Here is a 15382-nt window from a genome sequence, read left to right as displayed (position 1 = left end):
GGCCCCGCTCGCTGCGGCCCCGCTGCCGCCGCCGCCCTGCGCGCCTGCGCACTGAGCCCGCAGCGCCCCCCGCGGGCGCCGCCGGGAGCGGGGCCCGTCCCGCTCCGGGGCCTGAGGGTGCTCCCGGCCCGCGGGGGATCGCCCCGGCTGGAAGGTGTATCCCCGCCTGGAGGCTGTTTCCATCCCCGCTTAGAAGTTATTTCCCTACCTGGAGGCAGTTTCTCTCCCTTCCTGGAGGCTGTTTCCAGTCCTGCCTGGAGGCTGTGCCTCTGCCTGCTTGGAGCTTGTTTCCAATCCTTACCCGAAGGCTGCTTCCCTCCCTTGCTTGGAGGTTATTTCCCCACCTGGAGGCTGTTTCCATCCTTACTTGGGGGCAGTTTTCCTCCCTACGTGGGTGCTGTTCTCCCTACCCAGAGGCAGTTTCCATTCCTACCTGGAGGTTGTGCTTCTCCCTCCTGGGGGATGTGCCTCTCCCTATCTGGAGGCACTTTCCATCCCTATGTGGAGGCTGTATTCCTCCCTACATGAACGCTCTTTCCCTCCCTACTTGGAGGTTATTTCCCTGCCTGGAGGTAGTTTTCCTCTGTACCTGGAGGCTCTTTTCATCCTTACTTGGGGGCAGCTTTCTCCCCTGCCTGGAGGCTGTGTTGCTTCCCACCTGGAGGCAGTTTCCCTCCCTACCTGGAGGCAGTTTCCCTGCCTGGAGACTGTTCTTCTCCCTGCCTGGAGGCTGTTTCCCTCCCTGCTTGGAGGTTGTTTCCCTCCCTGCTTGGAGGTTATCTGCCTACCTGGAGACAGTTTCTTTCCCTACCTGGAGACTGTATTCCTCCCTACCTGGAGGCTGTTTCCATCCCTACGGGTAGACTGTTTTTCTCTCGACCTGGAGGCTGTTTCCTTCCCTACTTGGAGATTGTTTCCCTACCTGGAGGCTGTATTCCTCCCTACCTGGAGACTGTTTCCATCCTTACCTGGAGGCAGTTTCCCTCCCTACCCCGGAGAATGCCACTGTCACTGTTCCCTCCATCCAGTGGCCACCCAACTCCAGCCAAACTTCCCCTCATTTCCCTCCCAACAGCATCATATCCAAATCTGACACCTTATCTACCCCCTACTTCCCATTTTAAGACTGGTCTACAAAAGGAGTGGATAAATTAAACCAGGAAAAAAAAGTGCCTCTCTGCCAGTGAGATCCTTCTCTGTGACAGATTTCCTGGAGGAACCCGGCACTTCCAGAGGCAGCAACAACTCCTTGTGCTCTGTGGCTCAACTTTCCTGCCCCACCAGAGCAGCCTGGGAGGTTCCCACCAAAACACTTATTTCTGGGGGAAAACACTTGTTCCTCAACCCCAAACTGTGAGGAAGAAGAAAAAGGTAATTCCAAGTGTGACCTCGGGATAATTGTGGTGTGATCCACGGACCTGCAGTTCCACGGATCTGGGACTGCAAACTCTTCCCAGAGTCATTGGTTTAGACAGGGAAGGAATTCCTGGCTGGGAGGGTGGGGAGGCCCTGGCACAGGTTGCCCAGAGAAGCTGTGGCTGCCCCTGAATCCCTGGAACTGTCCAAGGCCAGGCTGGAAGAGGGCTTGGAGCAACTTGGGCTAGTGGAAGGTGTCCCTGCCCATGGCAGGGGGTGGAACTGGCTGGTCTTTAAGGCCCCTTCCAACCCAAAACCAGTCTGGGATTCCATGATTCTATGACACTTCTGGGGAACAAATTGAGTTTGTCCACACATTTATTCAGAATGTCAGGAATTCCCATCCCACGTGCCACGACAGGCCCAGATCAGCCTCAAGACCAGTTCTGTCTAGTGAGGAAAAGCTGTGAGGTGTGAGAAGCACAGATAAGATAATTTAGGAAGACAAGTTTGGTCATGTGTCCCCCCCTCCTAAATAAAGTAATTCCTGTCATACAGAGCAATATCCTGCCTAATTCAGGGGAGAATTAGCAAATACCAGTGAAACTTTTCTCTGAGTCAGGAGAAACACATGGATTTTACAGCAATTCAAAAAAAAAACCCACCACACTATTTTAATCATAATAGAAAAAGGCACATTTATAAAGTCATCAAAATGAATTAGACCCATTTGGAAAATAAATTAATACATTTTCACGCTTCATGGGCAACAAGATTTATGTCTGAAACCCCATTATTATAATCTCTGAAGTCATTTTTTTAACGACAGTTTATAACTTTTATCTCTAAAAATATTTGTATTTCACAGAATGCTACATCAAGATTCATAATTTAAGTTTCAATTAAACTTTACCCCAAAATAACCATCACCTGAGAGGAAAGAAACACAGGGAAATGTGCTGACTTAAGATTCCCCCTGGTCTCTGTCTGCTTTACATTTCAGTGTTCCTTATTCTGTTAATACATGTCAGGGCCACACCTCGTGTGGGAGGAAGTTGGTTTTGCAACCCTTTTGTAGGATTTACTGTTGAGAGGCAACACTTCTGGCAGGGAGGGAAGAGAGGATTGTTCCACAGTGAGGAGTTTTACACATCCCTGTGGCACTGGAGCATCTGGAATAACTGAATCTCTGTCTCCTGGTATTTGGGGCTCGGAACAGCGAGCAAAGCTTTGCTTTGAGGGGGTTTGAATTTCCAGGAGTCGCTTTTCTGGTAAAGCAGGTGTCACCAGGAGAAAAAAATTAAGGAAAAAAAAAAAGGCAGGTTAAGCCCTTTTTTCCCCCCCTCAAAAGTGTCTCAGCTCTGCACAGTAAAACATCAGCCACACACCTGCCCTCCTGTGCTAACCCACACTTCATGCTCAGAGGAGTTCAGAAAATCACTTTTTCATGAAAAATGTGTGTCAGCTTGCCTGGTACAAACTGCCCACAGTGATCTGTGTTAGCCAACATCCTGTGAACTTCTGCTTTACAAGTATCAGCAAGCACTTTGTCCCTGAGGCCATAAAATTCTGTTTTATAGCAACGCTGCAGAGCACACCGAGATAACTCAGCTCAGGACCAGGATTATTTGACATCTCTCTCTCCCCAGACTCTTCCAGGTCTATCTCTGATAAAAGCTGAGTATCAACAGAGTTCAGAAGAGTCACCAGCACTGTCTGAGCTCCCCCTGTGCCAGCCCTGTGGGAAATGGGAAGCCTCCCTGACTCATCCCTGTTTGGGCTCCCAGGGAAACAACATGACTCAATTAAGGCAGGTTTCTGGAGCTTCCCTCCCTTCACATTTGCTTTTGCAAAGACCATTTCCTCTGGATTGCTCAACAGCTTGCACTAAGATCAGCTCCTGCTGCATTACCAGTATTCAAAGGTAAAAAAAAAACCCAAACCCACTGAAATAGTTTCTGATCAGTGCTGATTCCCAGCTGTAAATTAAATGAAAAATGACTGTTTATGTCCATATTTCCATTTTCAGCTCTATAACAAATAGAGGCAGTGATCAGACAGTGTATCTGAATTGCACATCTAAATGGACTTGGGTTTGGTAATCCTTGCTAAGCTTATTTTTCTGTGAAATAATCTACATTCACGTCAAAGGCTCTGAACATTGTTTTCAATCTCTGATAAAACCCTTAATTCCATATCAGCAGGACCCTTAAGCAGGGCTTATCCTTCTATTCCATTACTTTCATGTAATCTAGAGGGCTGTAGGCTCCAATTTAAACGGAATCAGAGAGGAATCACCCAGAGAACCACCCCGTGCCTGTGGTTTTTCAGACCCACCAGTTCTCCGAGGAGGCAACGTTCCAACCAGAGGCATGGGAATAATACGGATAATCCCACCACAGAGGCTCTTCCTGCTCCACCTGTGGCTGGAGACCCTCAAGTTGTGCTGGTTCCTCAGGTGGACAAGCCCCCCTTGCAGGTGGCTGGACCTCACCAGGCACCACAACTCCTTAATCCACGACGCCGAGAAGTCATGGGCAAAGGAGAACATTCCAAATGCTGGTTTTCCGCCGGCCTGGAAAGCACCACGTCGCCTGTTTGATCTGTGCCCTTAAGAAGTTCAGTCAGTCCCACATTCCAGAGGGAAACCTCCCCAACAGCTTCCAGTCCCTCACAACTCAAAGCGTCTCTTGGCTTCGTCCGCGATCATCCCGGCGATGGCGAGGGAGGAGGTGGCAGCGGGAGAAGGGGCGTTCCTGACATGGAGGACTCTGCTCCCGAGGCCTCCAGTGCCTCCATCGAACACAAAGTCATCCACCAAATTCCCGGCGCTGTCCAGCGCCTGAGCTCTCACTCCAGAGGGGCCCCTGCAAAACCAAGGAGGAGCTCAGGAGACATTTTCCTGCTGCTGGTGGAGTCGGGAGATCAATTCCCTTGGGAAGGGGGACAGTGAGGAAGGCAGAGTGTGGAGTCAAAGCCTTTTAGGGGAGCTTGAACACTCGTGAGGCAGAGCAGGGGATGTCTCACAGTCATGGAATCGCTGAGGTTGGAAAAGCCCTCCCAGACCATCCAGTCCAACCTGTGGCCGATCCCCACCAGCCCAGAGCACTGAGTGCCACGTCCAGTCATTCCTTGGACACCTCCAGGAATGGGGACTCCAAACCTCCCTGGGCAGCCCCTTCCAATGCCTGATCACCCTTTCCAGCAAGAGATCACTGCCACAGAACAAGGGCAGGCAGTCAAGCAGAGGATCTCCTCTGTCCTTCCTGGTTGAGAAGTTACTCTCCCACACTGACACAAACATGCCCTGTCTTTCCAAGAAGGAAACCCTTTGTTTTGAAACACCAAACCTTGTAAGACATGAATTTCATGCCCCTGGTGTGCTGCCAGACCTGGGTAACTCCTTCTCACCATGGCTGGCCTTTTCTTATTCTGTATTTTCTCCCTGCAAATGTTCGGACAGTTAAACCCACCTCCATGTACTCAAATGCCTCCTCTTTCCTCACGAGCCTCTTCAGTCCCTTTGGAATTTCTGAACTCCTCTGAATTAGTTTCTCTCTCCACACAGCAAGAAACCAAATACAATTTTATTGAGATGATTAAACTCAGTCACTATTCACTCAGTAGAAACTCACAGTCTGGTTTCCCCCCTGAATTTCATGTTTTGCTTCCTTTGTGAACTCACATTATGTTCAGGCTACTGAATGTGTCACTAGGATAAAGAGGCCTTTTCTTCATAGAGGATATGTCACAAGAGTTCATTTCAGGCTCTGGAGAGTGTAGAAAGTCACATAACTATTCATCAAACCTGCCTGTACACAAGCAAATACCATGTAGAAAATTTTCCTGTGCAAAGTGTCACAGAATGGTTTGGGTTGGAAGGGACCTTAAAGCCCAGCTCATTCCATCCCCTGCCATGGGCAGGGACACCTTCCACTAGCCCAGGTTGCTCCAAGCCCCATCCAACCTGGCCTGGAACACTTCCAGGGATCCAGGGGCAGCCACAGCTTCTCTGGGCAACCTGTGCCAGGGCCTCCCCACCCTCAAAGCCAAGAATTTCTTCTCAATATCCCACCTATCCCTGCCCTCTGGCAGTGGGAAGCCATTCCCCCTTGTTCTGTCCCTCCAGGCCCTTGTCAATAGTCTCTCTCCATTTTTTCTGTCAGCTCCTTCATGTCTTGGAAGGCCACAATCAGGTCACCCCAAAGCTTCTCCTCTCCAGGCTGAACAATCCCAGTTGTCCCAGCCTTTCTCATAGCAGAGGTGATTCATCCCTCTGATCATCTCAGTGCCTCCTCTGGACTCACTCCAACAGCTCCATGTCCTTCCTGTGCTGGGACCCCAGAGCTGGAGACAGCTCTGAGCTTTAGTAACATATTTTGGTGCAGGAGGAGAGAGAGTCCATGCCATGTTTGCCCCTGTTAAAACAAGATTTTGAACAGAGCCCCCGGGTGTTCCTGACAGGAAAAGCTTCCTTTACCTGAGCACGTCATTGGTGGTGACCTCAGGGATGAACCTCTGGAGCTGCTTCACCTGAGCACTGAGGGAACAGGCTCTGTACATCTCCCCCACGCCGTAGGACACGTTCCTGAGCACGAGCTTCCACAGCCCACTGCAGGGAGGAAAACAAAAAAAATCACTGCAGCAAAAACAAATCTCCCACCAAAATGCAGCCAGGTCCAACTAAAGCTGTCAAGGAAGGCAGCAAATGGAACTGCACGGCGGGAATTCCCATTCCCAGCATCGGGGATCCCATATGCTTTATTTGAGGAACATATGTTTGCCCTTCCCTGCTTCAATAAATCTTTTTTCACAGGGATGGAGCATTGCATTTACATTTTCAGGGAATTAACTCTGAACTCCAGTCCTGGAAATGTTCACAGATGGGTTGGATGGAGCTTGGAGCAACCTGGGATAGTGGAAAGTGTCCCTGCCCATGGCACAGGGTGGAATGATATGAGCTTCCTTCCTACATCCAGCATTTTTCTCTGGTCCAGTCAAATGCCAAGGGAAGACAGACATGACACTTGGGACTTTTTCCCCACAGTCATCCTGAAAAGTTCATCACACTCCCAAACCCCTCAGCTTTCAGTCACTGAATCTTGCTGTGTCTTTGCAAACCTTGTTTGCTTGCTCTGCTTTCCTCAAGTCTTCCCCTATAAAAATCCATAGGCAATGATAAAGGTGCTTTCAACTATTTACTCAATAAACTGAATTAAATTGAGCTGTTTGACAGAAAGCTCTTTTCCAGTGCCCTGACCTGTTTTTCAGCCTTTCCTTGGATCCTCCATAATATTTTCATATTGTTTTTCAAGTCTAATTTCCAAAATTGAGCACTTGGTAATAAGCATTCCTACAGATCACAGAATCCCAGGATAGTTTGGGTTGGAAGGGACCTTAAATCCCATCTCATTCCACCCCCTGCCACGGGCAGGGACACCTTCCACTAGCCCAGGTTGCTCCAAGCCCCATCCAGCCTGGCCTGGGACACTTCCAGGGATCCAGGGGCAGCCACAGCTTCTCTGGGCAACCTGTGCCAGGGCCTCACCACCCTCACAGCCAGGAATTCCTTCCCAGTATTCCACCTAACCCTGCCCTCTGGCAGTGGGAAGCCATTCCTGGTTGTTCTGCCCCTCCATCCCTTGCCCCCAGTCCCTCTCCAGCTCTCCTGGAGCCCCTTTAGGCTCTGGAAGGGGCTCTGAGGTCTCCTTGGATCCTTCTTTTCTCCAGGCTGGACACCCCCAGCTCTCCCAGCCTGTCTCTCTCCCAAGAATCTTCTTCAGGTATTTTAATCACACTGTCTGGGTTGATTAAAGTATTACAGTGCACTGGACAAAAACCATTCCTGGAATAGCTCCACCAGCACCTTCTGATGAGCAGCCACATTCCCAGACTGGCTGAGACATGTCCTGCTGGTTTATGAAAATTCAAATATAAATCACACGAAGCCAAATGCCTTGGAGAATTCCACCTTTCCCGGCACAACTGTCTTTAAACACACCAAAAACTCGGGGAAAGCAGGATTTTTAGCGAGAAGCGGATATTTAAAAAAAGAGCATCCCAGCAGACAAAAAGACAAAGCTTCACCTGTAGGTTACAGCATCCAAAAAGTCTCCAGTGCTGAAGTCAAACAGGTTGTAGCCCTCTCTCTTAAAGGCCAACACTGCATTAGGTCCAAGCCAGACACTGCCGTCCATCCTGGGCGTGAAATGGAATCCCAGGAAGGGGAACCGAGGGTTGGGAACCTGAAGTGGGATTACAGGAGTTATTGCAGCTGCTACAAACAGTAAATTGGGCTGGTTTATTTCCAACCACCACAACCAAATCCCAGTCACTGAACCATAAAATTGTCTCCTGTTTTTCTGCTCGTTAATTGTGCGGTTATAGCTTGTAATTAATTAAAACACCGAAGATGATTCAGGAAGGTAGGGCTGAATCTTAGAAGGAAAACAAACAGGGGGAAAACAAAAGTCCACATGATTTCTCAGGATATAAATCAACCCACAACAAAACCAAAGACACACTAATGCTATTCACCAGCAGCAATTACACTGCAATAAAAGGGACTACACAATATTAGGGAAACCTCACAGGCCTGTACAGCTCAGAACAACCTGCACTCAGCAGGTCTGATTAATATTAACACTAAATAATAATAATAATAATAATAATAATAATAATAATAATAATAATAAAAAATCTGCAGCAACAACAACAACAATAATAATACATCTGCAGTTTCCTTTTTTGTTCCAGTTCCTCCCTCCCATCCCAAGACAGGATCCTGGATGATTCCCTGCTGAAAAGAGGTCAGACAAACACCCAATACTCAGAGTTCCACAATTTTCCTAAAGATCCAGGCAAATTCAAGCTCATATTCAGAAAGGCAGCATTTCAATGTACTGCAGAATTAGCTAAAATGCTGCCCCAGAAATTCCCTCTTCTTGCTTTATAACTATACTTTCTCTCTGGGATTGCTCCTCTTCATCCCATTATTTGTCTATTTTAGATGGTGGAAGGGTTGTCCTTTTCCTCCCATGTCTATTTTTTTAATGACACAAAGCAAAGCTAATTAAAAAATGAGGCTGAGAGGCAAATATTTAAGTCTGGTATTAGTTAATAATCGGGTATTTAACTGGTATTAGAACTGATATATAACTGGCATTGATAAAATAATAATTAATAAATAATTAATAAAGTAATAAGTGGATATTAGCACATGAGATTAAACCCTGTGTTTCACCCCAGAATCATTTAGTTTGGAAAAGACCTCCAGTGTCCCCTGTGAGCTTCCTGAGGGTACAGTCAATCCTCTCATTCAGACTATCAATAAATACATTACACAGGACTGTTATAACTATTTAAATAATAATTTTAAAAAAGTAAATAAGAAATAATTATTTACTGTTGTCTCTCATTGAGACTTCTGAATCCTCCCTACAGATTTATTTTAGAACATAGAGAAATAAGCCAGAGTTTCTGTCAAAAAACACCCCAACCTCCATCCACGAGTTGAGCATCCCTAACAAAAATAACCCCGGAATTTTGCCCTGTTTCTGCAGTTTTAGCAGTTCTTGGAGCCCACAGTCCAGGGAAAACATACCGGGTAAATATTCCCTTTCACCAAATAGCACTTTTCTGGTTTCAGCACCAAATAATCCCCCCGGAATGGGACAATCCTGGGCTCGGGGCTGCAGCCACTGATCTCGGAGAGGCGGTCGGAGTAAAGCCCTGCACAGGTCAAAAGGTGCCCACAGGAGATTTCCTCACCCTTTTGGAAAAGAACAGACCCCAAAACACACAAAAATTCAACATATCTACTTAAAAGCAACTCAGGAAAAACCACAACCATGCATGTTTGGATAAATAAGGCTGGTCATTGATTTCACCCCACAGGGCGGGAGCGGTAACGAGGCTTTTTCAGACCCAAAAATTCACAGCACACAGATATGGAGGGCTGCTAAATATTTAAACACCTTATAATCTAATTAAAGAAAATCAAATCACAAACTATTACCCATTTATTTAGCTCATTATTTAGTATTTGTTTTTAAATTCTATGGGGATTTTTCTTTCAACTAAAAATATTTGCATCAAAAAATACCAGTATTTGGTGAAGGAATCTTAACAGATTTTGGAAGCTACTTTATAATGAAAGAGCAAAAACAGAAGAAAAAAAACCAGCAGAACTAAATATATAAAATACTGGAAGGGTTTTGAAGTTGGTTTTGGTCCAGATATTCTTGCTTGAAGGTGACAAGGTCACAACCACATTTCCTGGGCAGCTCTGACTTGCAGGAACACCACCTGCATATGCAGGTGTTTTACATCTGCTTGTGGCTTTCTTATAATAAAATGACAATAAAATGATGCTAAATCCCTCCTTATCACTTTATAGATGCCAAAGTCCAAAAGCAAACAGGAAAAGAGGAGTTTGTCACCAAATGGACAAGTCATAAAAGGAATCCTTGGAAAGATTACGAGAGTAAGATTGGGCAAATAAAGCAGATAAGGGACAGTAAAACACAAGTGAGGCAGCAGAAAAGTTACACTTAATTATTTTACATTATTATTATCATCATAAAATTTGAACATGCTCATTGTTAAGAACTGATTGCAGCTGTTTTATTAAATCAGGCTGAGATGATTAATCCACCAGGACTCAAGGAAAAAAAAGTCTTAAGAAAAGGAGAAACAGCTTCCTGTAAGGAACTTAAACTTCTGCTTCGTTCTTACCTTTTTGTTCCTAACAATGACTGGGTGCTTCAGTCCTGTAACAGAATTGGACAAGAGAAGGAATTAATGGAACAAGTAACAGAGAAGTGACAGAACATGCAGCTTGTTACCAGGAGGGATTTCTCCTTTGGAATATCTTCAAGTTATGGAACAACTATAGTTGTCATAACTGATGTTTTTGGACATAACTGTATTTATGAATAGGGATTTTTTTTATTCTTCCACATGTGAGCCAGGACAGATCCAACCTGCCTTCTAGGATAAGGAAAACTCACTATCACAAGAACACACATGAAAGATTCAGCTAAATCTGATTTTAATGGGAGAGAACAACCTTATTCCTCAATTCTACTGTTGTTTTTTTCCATCAGCTTGAAATGTTTCAGCTGAAGGGTGACCTGCTTGCAAATAAACCCCAAAGTGAGTTTGCTGAATACTCTCACTAACATAATTTTGCCTTTTTCCTCATCCCTAGGAGACAGAAAGGTTCAAAAATTCATTACAGTTAAAACAAATGGAGGGCAAAAAAAAACGCCTGCCTTACCATCTTCACTTCCTGGAGAACTTTCTTTAGCCATCTCCATGTTTGTGACTTCAAAATCTGTCAAGATTGTCCCACCTGCTTCCTGGAAATCTTCAGCATAGGACTGGGCCACTTGTTTGTAATTCACAATGCCAGTGTATGGAGAATCAAGGGCCATCAGACCCTGGAATGGCATTAAAGACACAGAAGAAGAGTGAAGGCTGGAATATTCCATCTGGAATGATGTGCACTGCCATGAGAAGGGAGTGCTGGTGTCTCCCCACTTGCTCAGCTGGATCTTGAACACGCAAAGAATGTTTTAAGGAGCAGAGACAAAATGTTCACAAGACAAAAAAAAAAAAAGGATTAAAAAAAAAAAAAGGTTCTTTTCCAGATAATTTTTGTCTGCTCCTACGACCACTCATAACACCAACAGCAAGATGCCAGATGAAACAGCACAGGGAATTTATATCCAGGTTTTCCTTTCAATCAAAGATAGACTCATTGACAACAAATCTGTATTCCATAAACTCCACATGTTTCTCCTGCTGTGAAAATAAACAGGCTGAGAAGTCCTACATAACAACCACTCCTGGAGGAAGCAACTGGACTGAAACTCAGACACGGGAAGGAATTTTCAGGCTCTTCTGAACTTGTCACTCGTGGAAATTACCTCAAGGCCAGGAGCATATTTATGTTAAACTATAACATGTTGTCACCTGAGAAACTGAGCTAATGAGAAGCAGGACAATTCCCTTACCCTGCAGAAGGGCTCCTTGGCTTGGATTTCCTTTGCCCCGATGAGTTTCAGCCCTGGGACGTTGTTCTGCAGCCCCCTCTCATACAGAGCCTTGAGCCTCGGGATTTCATCCTGTTCCACGGCTACAATCAGCTGTGGGAGAGACAACAAGGGCACAGCAGTGAGCAAAACACACAGAGCCAGGGCAGGTCTGGCACCGAGCCCAAGCAACAGGGAATGAGTGAACAGGGAATGATATAAATCAAGGGAAGAGGGGGGAAATGGTTGGTTGCACAAGATTCTATAATTTAATATCAGTGCTGACAAAGCACTAGTGTATTATGGAGAGTGAAAAAACCAAACGTTAAACTGCAGTTTGAAGTTACTGTCAAGGGGTAATATTTGCAAAAAGTACCACGAGACTACAAATCTGAATGTGAATGAAGGGAATATGAATTTAAAGAGCCACTGGGATGTTTCAAAAGTAAATAAAACTGAACTTAAAACCCAAGAGGTGCAAATCTCAGCCTCAGTAAGAGAATAAAGGTATGTTCTGACATGGTGACTGCACCAGCTCCACTTCATTTACCCATATGGAGTTTGCTCACAACTACCACAGGAGGTGGATTACCTTGAATTACCTGTGCCAGGTTTGCACAGACCATAATACCCATAATACTTCCAGGCCTAGCTCAGGTCTGGCCCACAGGCATGAAGCTCTCCAAGCCTGGGGCTGCTTTGTGTAAAACTTCTTGTAAAGCCTCGCCATCCTCTTCCCTGGAATGAACACTGCCAGGGAAGTATCACAGAATCAGGGAATTGTTTGGGCTGGAAAAGCCCTCCAGGATCACAAGTCCAACCATCACCCAGCACTGCCAAGGCCACCACTGACCCATGTCCCCCAGTGCCACATCCACAGGGCTGTTAAATCCCTCCGGGGATGGGGACTCCACCACTGCCCTGGGCAGCTGTGCCAGGGCTGAACAACCCTTTCCATAAAAAATTCTTTCTCAATATCTAATCTAAACTTCCTTTGGTGCAACATATGATCAGAAAAAGCAGCCTCAGCCTCAATATAAAATTATGAAATTCAAAGTTATCCCTCGGGGCCAAGACCTCGGGGTTAGGAGAGACAATCCTATGGAAACAGCAGCCTAGTGATGGCTGGAGAGCCCTGAACTGAATTTTAGGAACAATTAGGAAAAGGATATGAGGTAATACAGAGAACTCTAGTATTTCACTGCAAAACTCCAGAGTCTGACCACACCTGGAATGCTCTGCACAGCTCTACTCCTTGCCTTGTACCCAAGACACACTGAATTAGAAATGGTTCAGAGCACAAAGACAGGACAGGGAAAGCCATGAAAAAGCTTCTCCAAGAGGAATGACAGCAGAGTAAGACTCACCAGCTGGGAAAGAGGATTTTGGGGGAAGAGGAGATATTAAATTATGTGCAACTTGGAGAGTGTGAGCCCAGATCAACAGTTCACCATCTCCTCTAGCACAAGGGACAGGGACCACTGGGTGAAGGTTGTAGGAGCCAGTTCCAAAGTGATGTAACTCCATGGAGCGGGTTGTTGATCTCTGGAAGTGCTCCTCAAAGTGTGCTCTGATGCAAAAGACTTTAATGGAAAGACACTTGGAAGAGAAATTCATTGAGAGTTACCACTGATGGAAGAGCTCAGGCTCAGAACATAACCTGAGCTGAACACAGTTGAAAGGTTGGAGAATTAATAATTTGCTTGTCATTTCTCCTTCCTTCCTGGGTCTCTGCTTACAGACAACTCCAGAAACAGGATATAGGGTTGGGGAGACCCCAGACTGAATCAGTGCAGCCACCCTTCTGTGGTGGGTGGATGTAACATGGGATGAACATGTGGAGCTGGGGCACATCTGGAGTGGTTTTCAAGTCACTGTGACTTTTCAGAGCCTCATATGCCAGGAAGTTTGGCAAGCACATAGTGAAAGTCTGTGTGGATGATGGAATCCAACTCCCATGGAGGGGCACCTTGGAGCTACACAGGTGCCCCTCCATGGGAGTTGGATTCCATCATTACCTGGGATCACAGAACTCCCTGAGCTGGAAGGGATCCACAAGGATCATCCGGTCCAATCCCTGACCCTGCCCAGGACACCCCAACAATCCCTGAGAGCATTGTCCAAACCCTCCTGGAGCTCTGGCAGCCTTGGGGCCGTGCCCACTGCCCTGGGGAGCCTGGGCAGTGCCAACCACCCTCTGGGGGAAGAGCCTTGTCCTGAGATCCAACCTGACCCTCTCCTGGCACAGCTCCAGCCATTCCCTCGGGTCCTGTCTCTGGTGAGAGAGAGAGATCAGTGCTGCCCCTCCACTGCCCCTCGTGAGGAAGTTGTGATTCCATGATTCTGTTCCAGCTCAGCCAACAGATAAGGAGAATTATTACTTAGACCCAGAAAAGCAACTGATTTGAGTTGCTGGAAACAAGAAAACAAAAGGGGATATTCATCCCGAAGGCAGTAAGTGTTGCAGAAACTCCTATTTTTGAGAAAAGACCACAACCAGGCCTGTGCTGTACATCACACAGCCTCAGTTTCCAAAGGTAAGGTAAGAACAGACAGGAATTCCTGTACCTTCCCACACTGTTTGTATGGAATTCCCTTCTGGTCACAGTACTGGTAGCAGAGGGCTGCACCCTGCACACACAGCTTGGCCTTCAGGGAGCCAGGGGTGTAGTAAATCCCACTGTGGATCACACCACTGTTATTTCCACTCTGGTGATGAGCTAAAGAGAAAGGAAAATACATTATTAAAATACATTTGTTCACACTTAATCACTTTCAGCTGCCTGAAAAGTGGGTTGTTTGAAGGTCCTGCCTTAAATCAGCGTTGCAAGAGATGCTCAAATGAGTAACTGCACAGCAAACACAGTGAATTCCTCCCTTGGTCTCAGAAGGTTAGAGAAACAGTGACACAGCATGTCCTGGTTAATGATAATCCATCCCACCTTACTATGTGTTGGATCAACAGGGACGAAACCCCCCCAAATCCACAAGTTTTTCCTCCAAGAGCAAATAAATAAATAAGATAAAAATATTTTACATGCTAAAATTAATTTTAAGAAATCTAATTTTTAAAATTAAATGTATCCATCCCCTGGGGTTCCTTCAGCTCCCTGCAGGATCTACCCTTGCCCTTCTACCTGCACTGCTCCTTACTCTGGTTGTTCACCCTCCTTGTCCTCTCTCCTGACATTCCTGAGCTGCTGGAGCCCCAGGAGTCAGACCTGGAGCTTTCAGACAGTGAACATTCACGATTTTTTAACTTAAAGTCTGACATTAGGTTTAAAGTCTGACTTCAGCTTAAAGTTTGACTTGGAAGTCCCAGCAGTGCAGCACAGACTGATGAAAACTCTGCTTCTCCACTGAAGGATGTGTCCTTGGGAGAAGAGTAAAAGGAATTTTTTGTTAGGGTAAAGCCAGTGGTGCCAGGAAATGCAGATGCTGGTCCCAAAGGGAAAATCATCACAGAATCCCAGAGTGGTTTGGGTTGTGAGGGATCTTAAAGCCCATCTTGTTCCACCCCCTGCCATGGGCAGGGACACCTTCCACTAGCCCAGGTTGCTCCAAGCCCCATCCAACCTGGCCTTGGACACTTCCAGGGATAGGACATCCATCACCCACTTCAGTGACAAGGGCTCTCCCACAGCAGCTACAGGGATGTCCATGAAATCCTGAGGTTTTGGCAGCGTGTGCTTTGGCACAGCCTCTGGAAGGACTGGTCACCTCACCCGCTCCGTACCCAGCTCCTTCTCCTTCTCCAGCACGGCGAAGGACAGCGAGGGGTGACGCTGGATGAGCTCCCGGGCTGCTGCCAGTCCCACGATCCCGGCACCCACCACCACCACGTCAAAAGTGCTGCGGAGACACCGACACGGCCGTCAGGGGAGGGGGAGAGGGGGTACAGGGAATATAGGGATGTAGGGAACAGAGGGGATATAGGGAGTGTAGGGGATAGGGAAGAGGGGAAAGGGGAAAAGGATAGGGAGCAGGGG

General features: G+C 46.6%; 1 protein-coding gene across 2 annotated transcripts in view; it reads right to left on the bottom strand.

Annotated features, from left to right (window-relative positions):
* L2HGDH (L-2-hydroxyglutarate dehydrogenase) overlaps positions 1–15382 on the bottom strand; it is a 37549-nt gene that overhangs the window by 21525 nt on the left and 642 nt on the right. Inside the window, exons 2-11 of one of the 2 annotated variants that reach the window (XR_003530776.1) lie at positions 15130–15245; positions 13962–14113; positions 11376–11507; positions 10637–10799; positions 10093–10127; positions 8960–9127; positions 7444–7601; positions 5837–5968; positions 3974–4223; positions 1228–1239 (exon numbers count right to left, since the gene is read on the bottom strand). Coding sequence is in view for 1 of the 2 variants with exons in the window: in XM_027662470.1 (XP_027518271.1) it covers positions 4028–4223; positions 5837–5968; positions 7444–7601; positions 8960–9127; positions 10093–10127; positions 10637–10799; positions 11376–11507; positions 13962–14113; positions 15130–15245 (1252 nt within the window). In the remaining variant the exon portion in view is untranslated. Of the gene's footprint in view, positions 1–1227; positions 1240–2696; positions 4224–5836; positions 5969–7443; positions 7602–8959; positions 9128–10092; positions 10128–10636; positions 10800–11375; positions 11508–13961; positions 14114–15129; positions 15246–15382 lie in introns of those variants that run through there. The other variant, XM_027662470.1, reaches the window with a different exon arrangement.

This window comes from Corapipo altera, unplaced genomic scaffold (assembly GCF_003945725.1).
Source record: "Corapipo altera isolate COAL_440 unplaced genomic scaffold, ASM394572v1 169, whole genome shotgun sequence".
NCBI lineage: Eukaryota > Metazoa > Chordata > Aves > Passeriformes > Pipridae > Corapipo > Corapipo altera.
The sequence above is the reverse complement of the archived record's forward strand: the minus strand, read 5'-3'. Positions and strand labels throughout refer to the sequence as shown.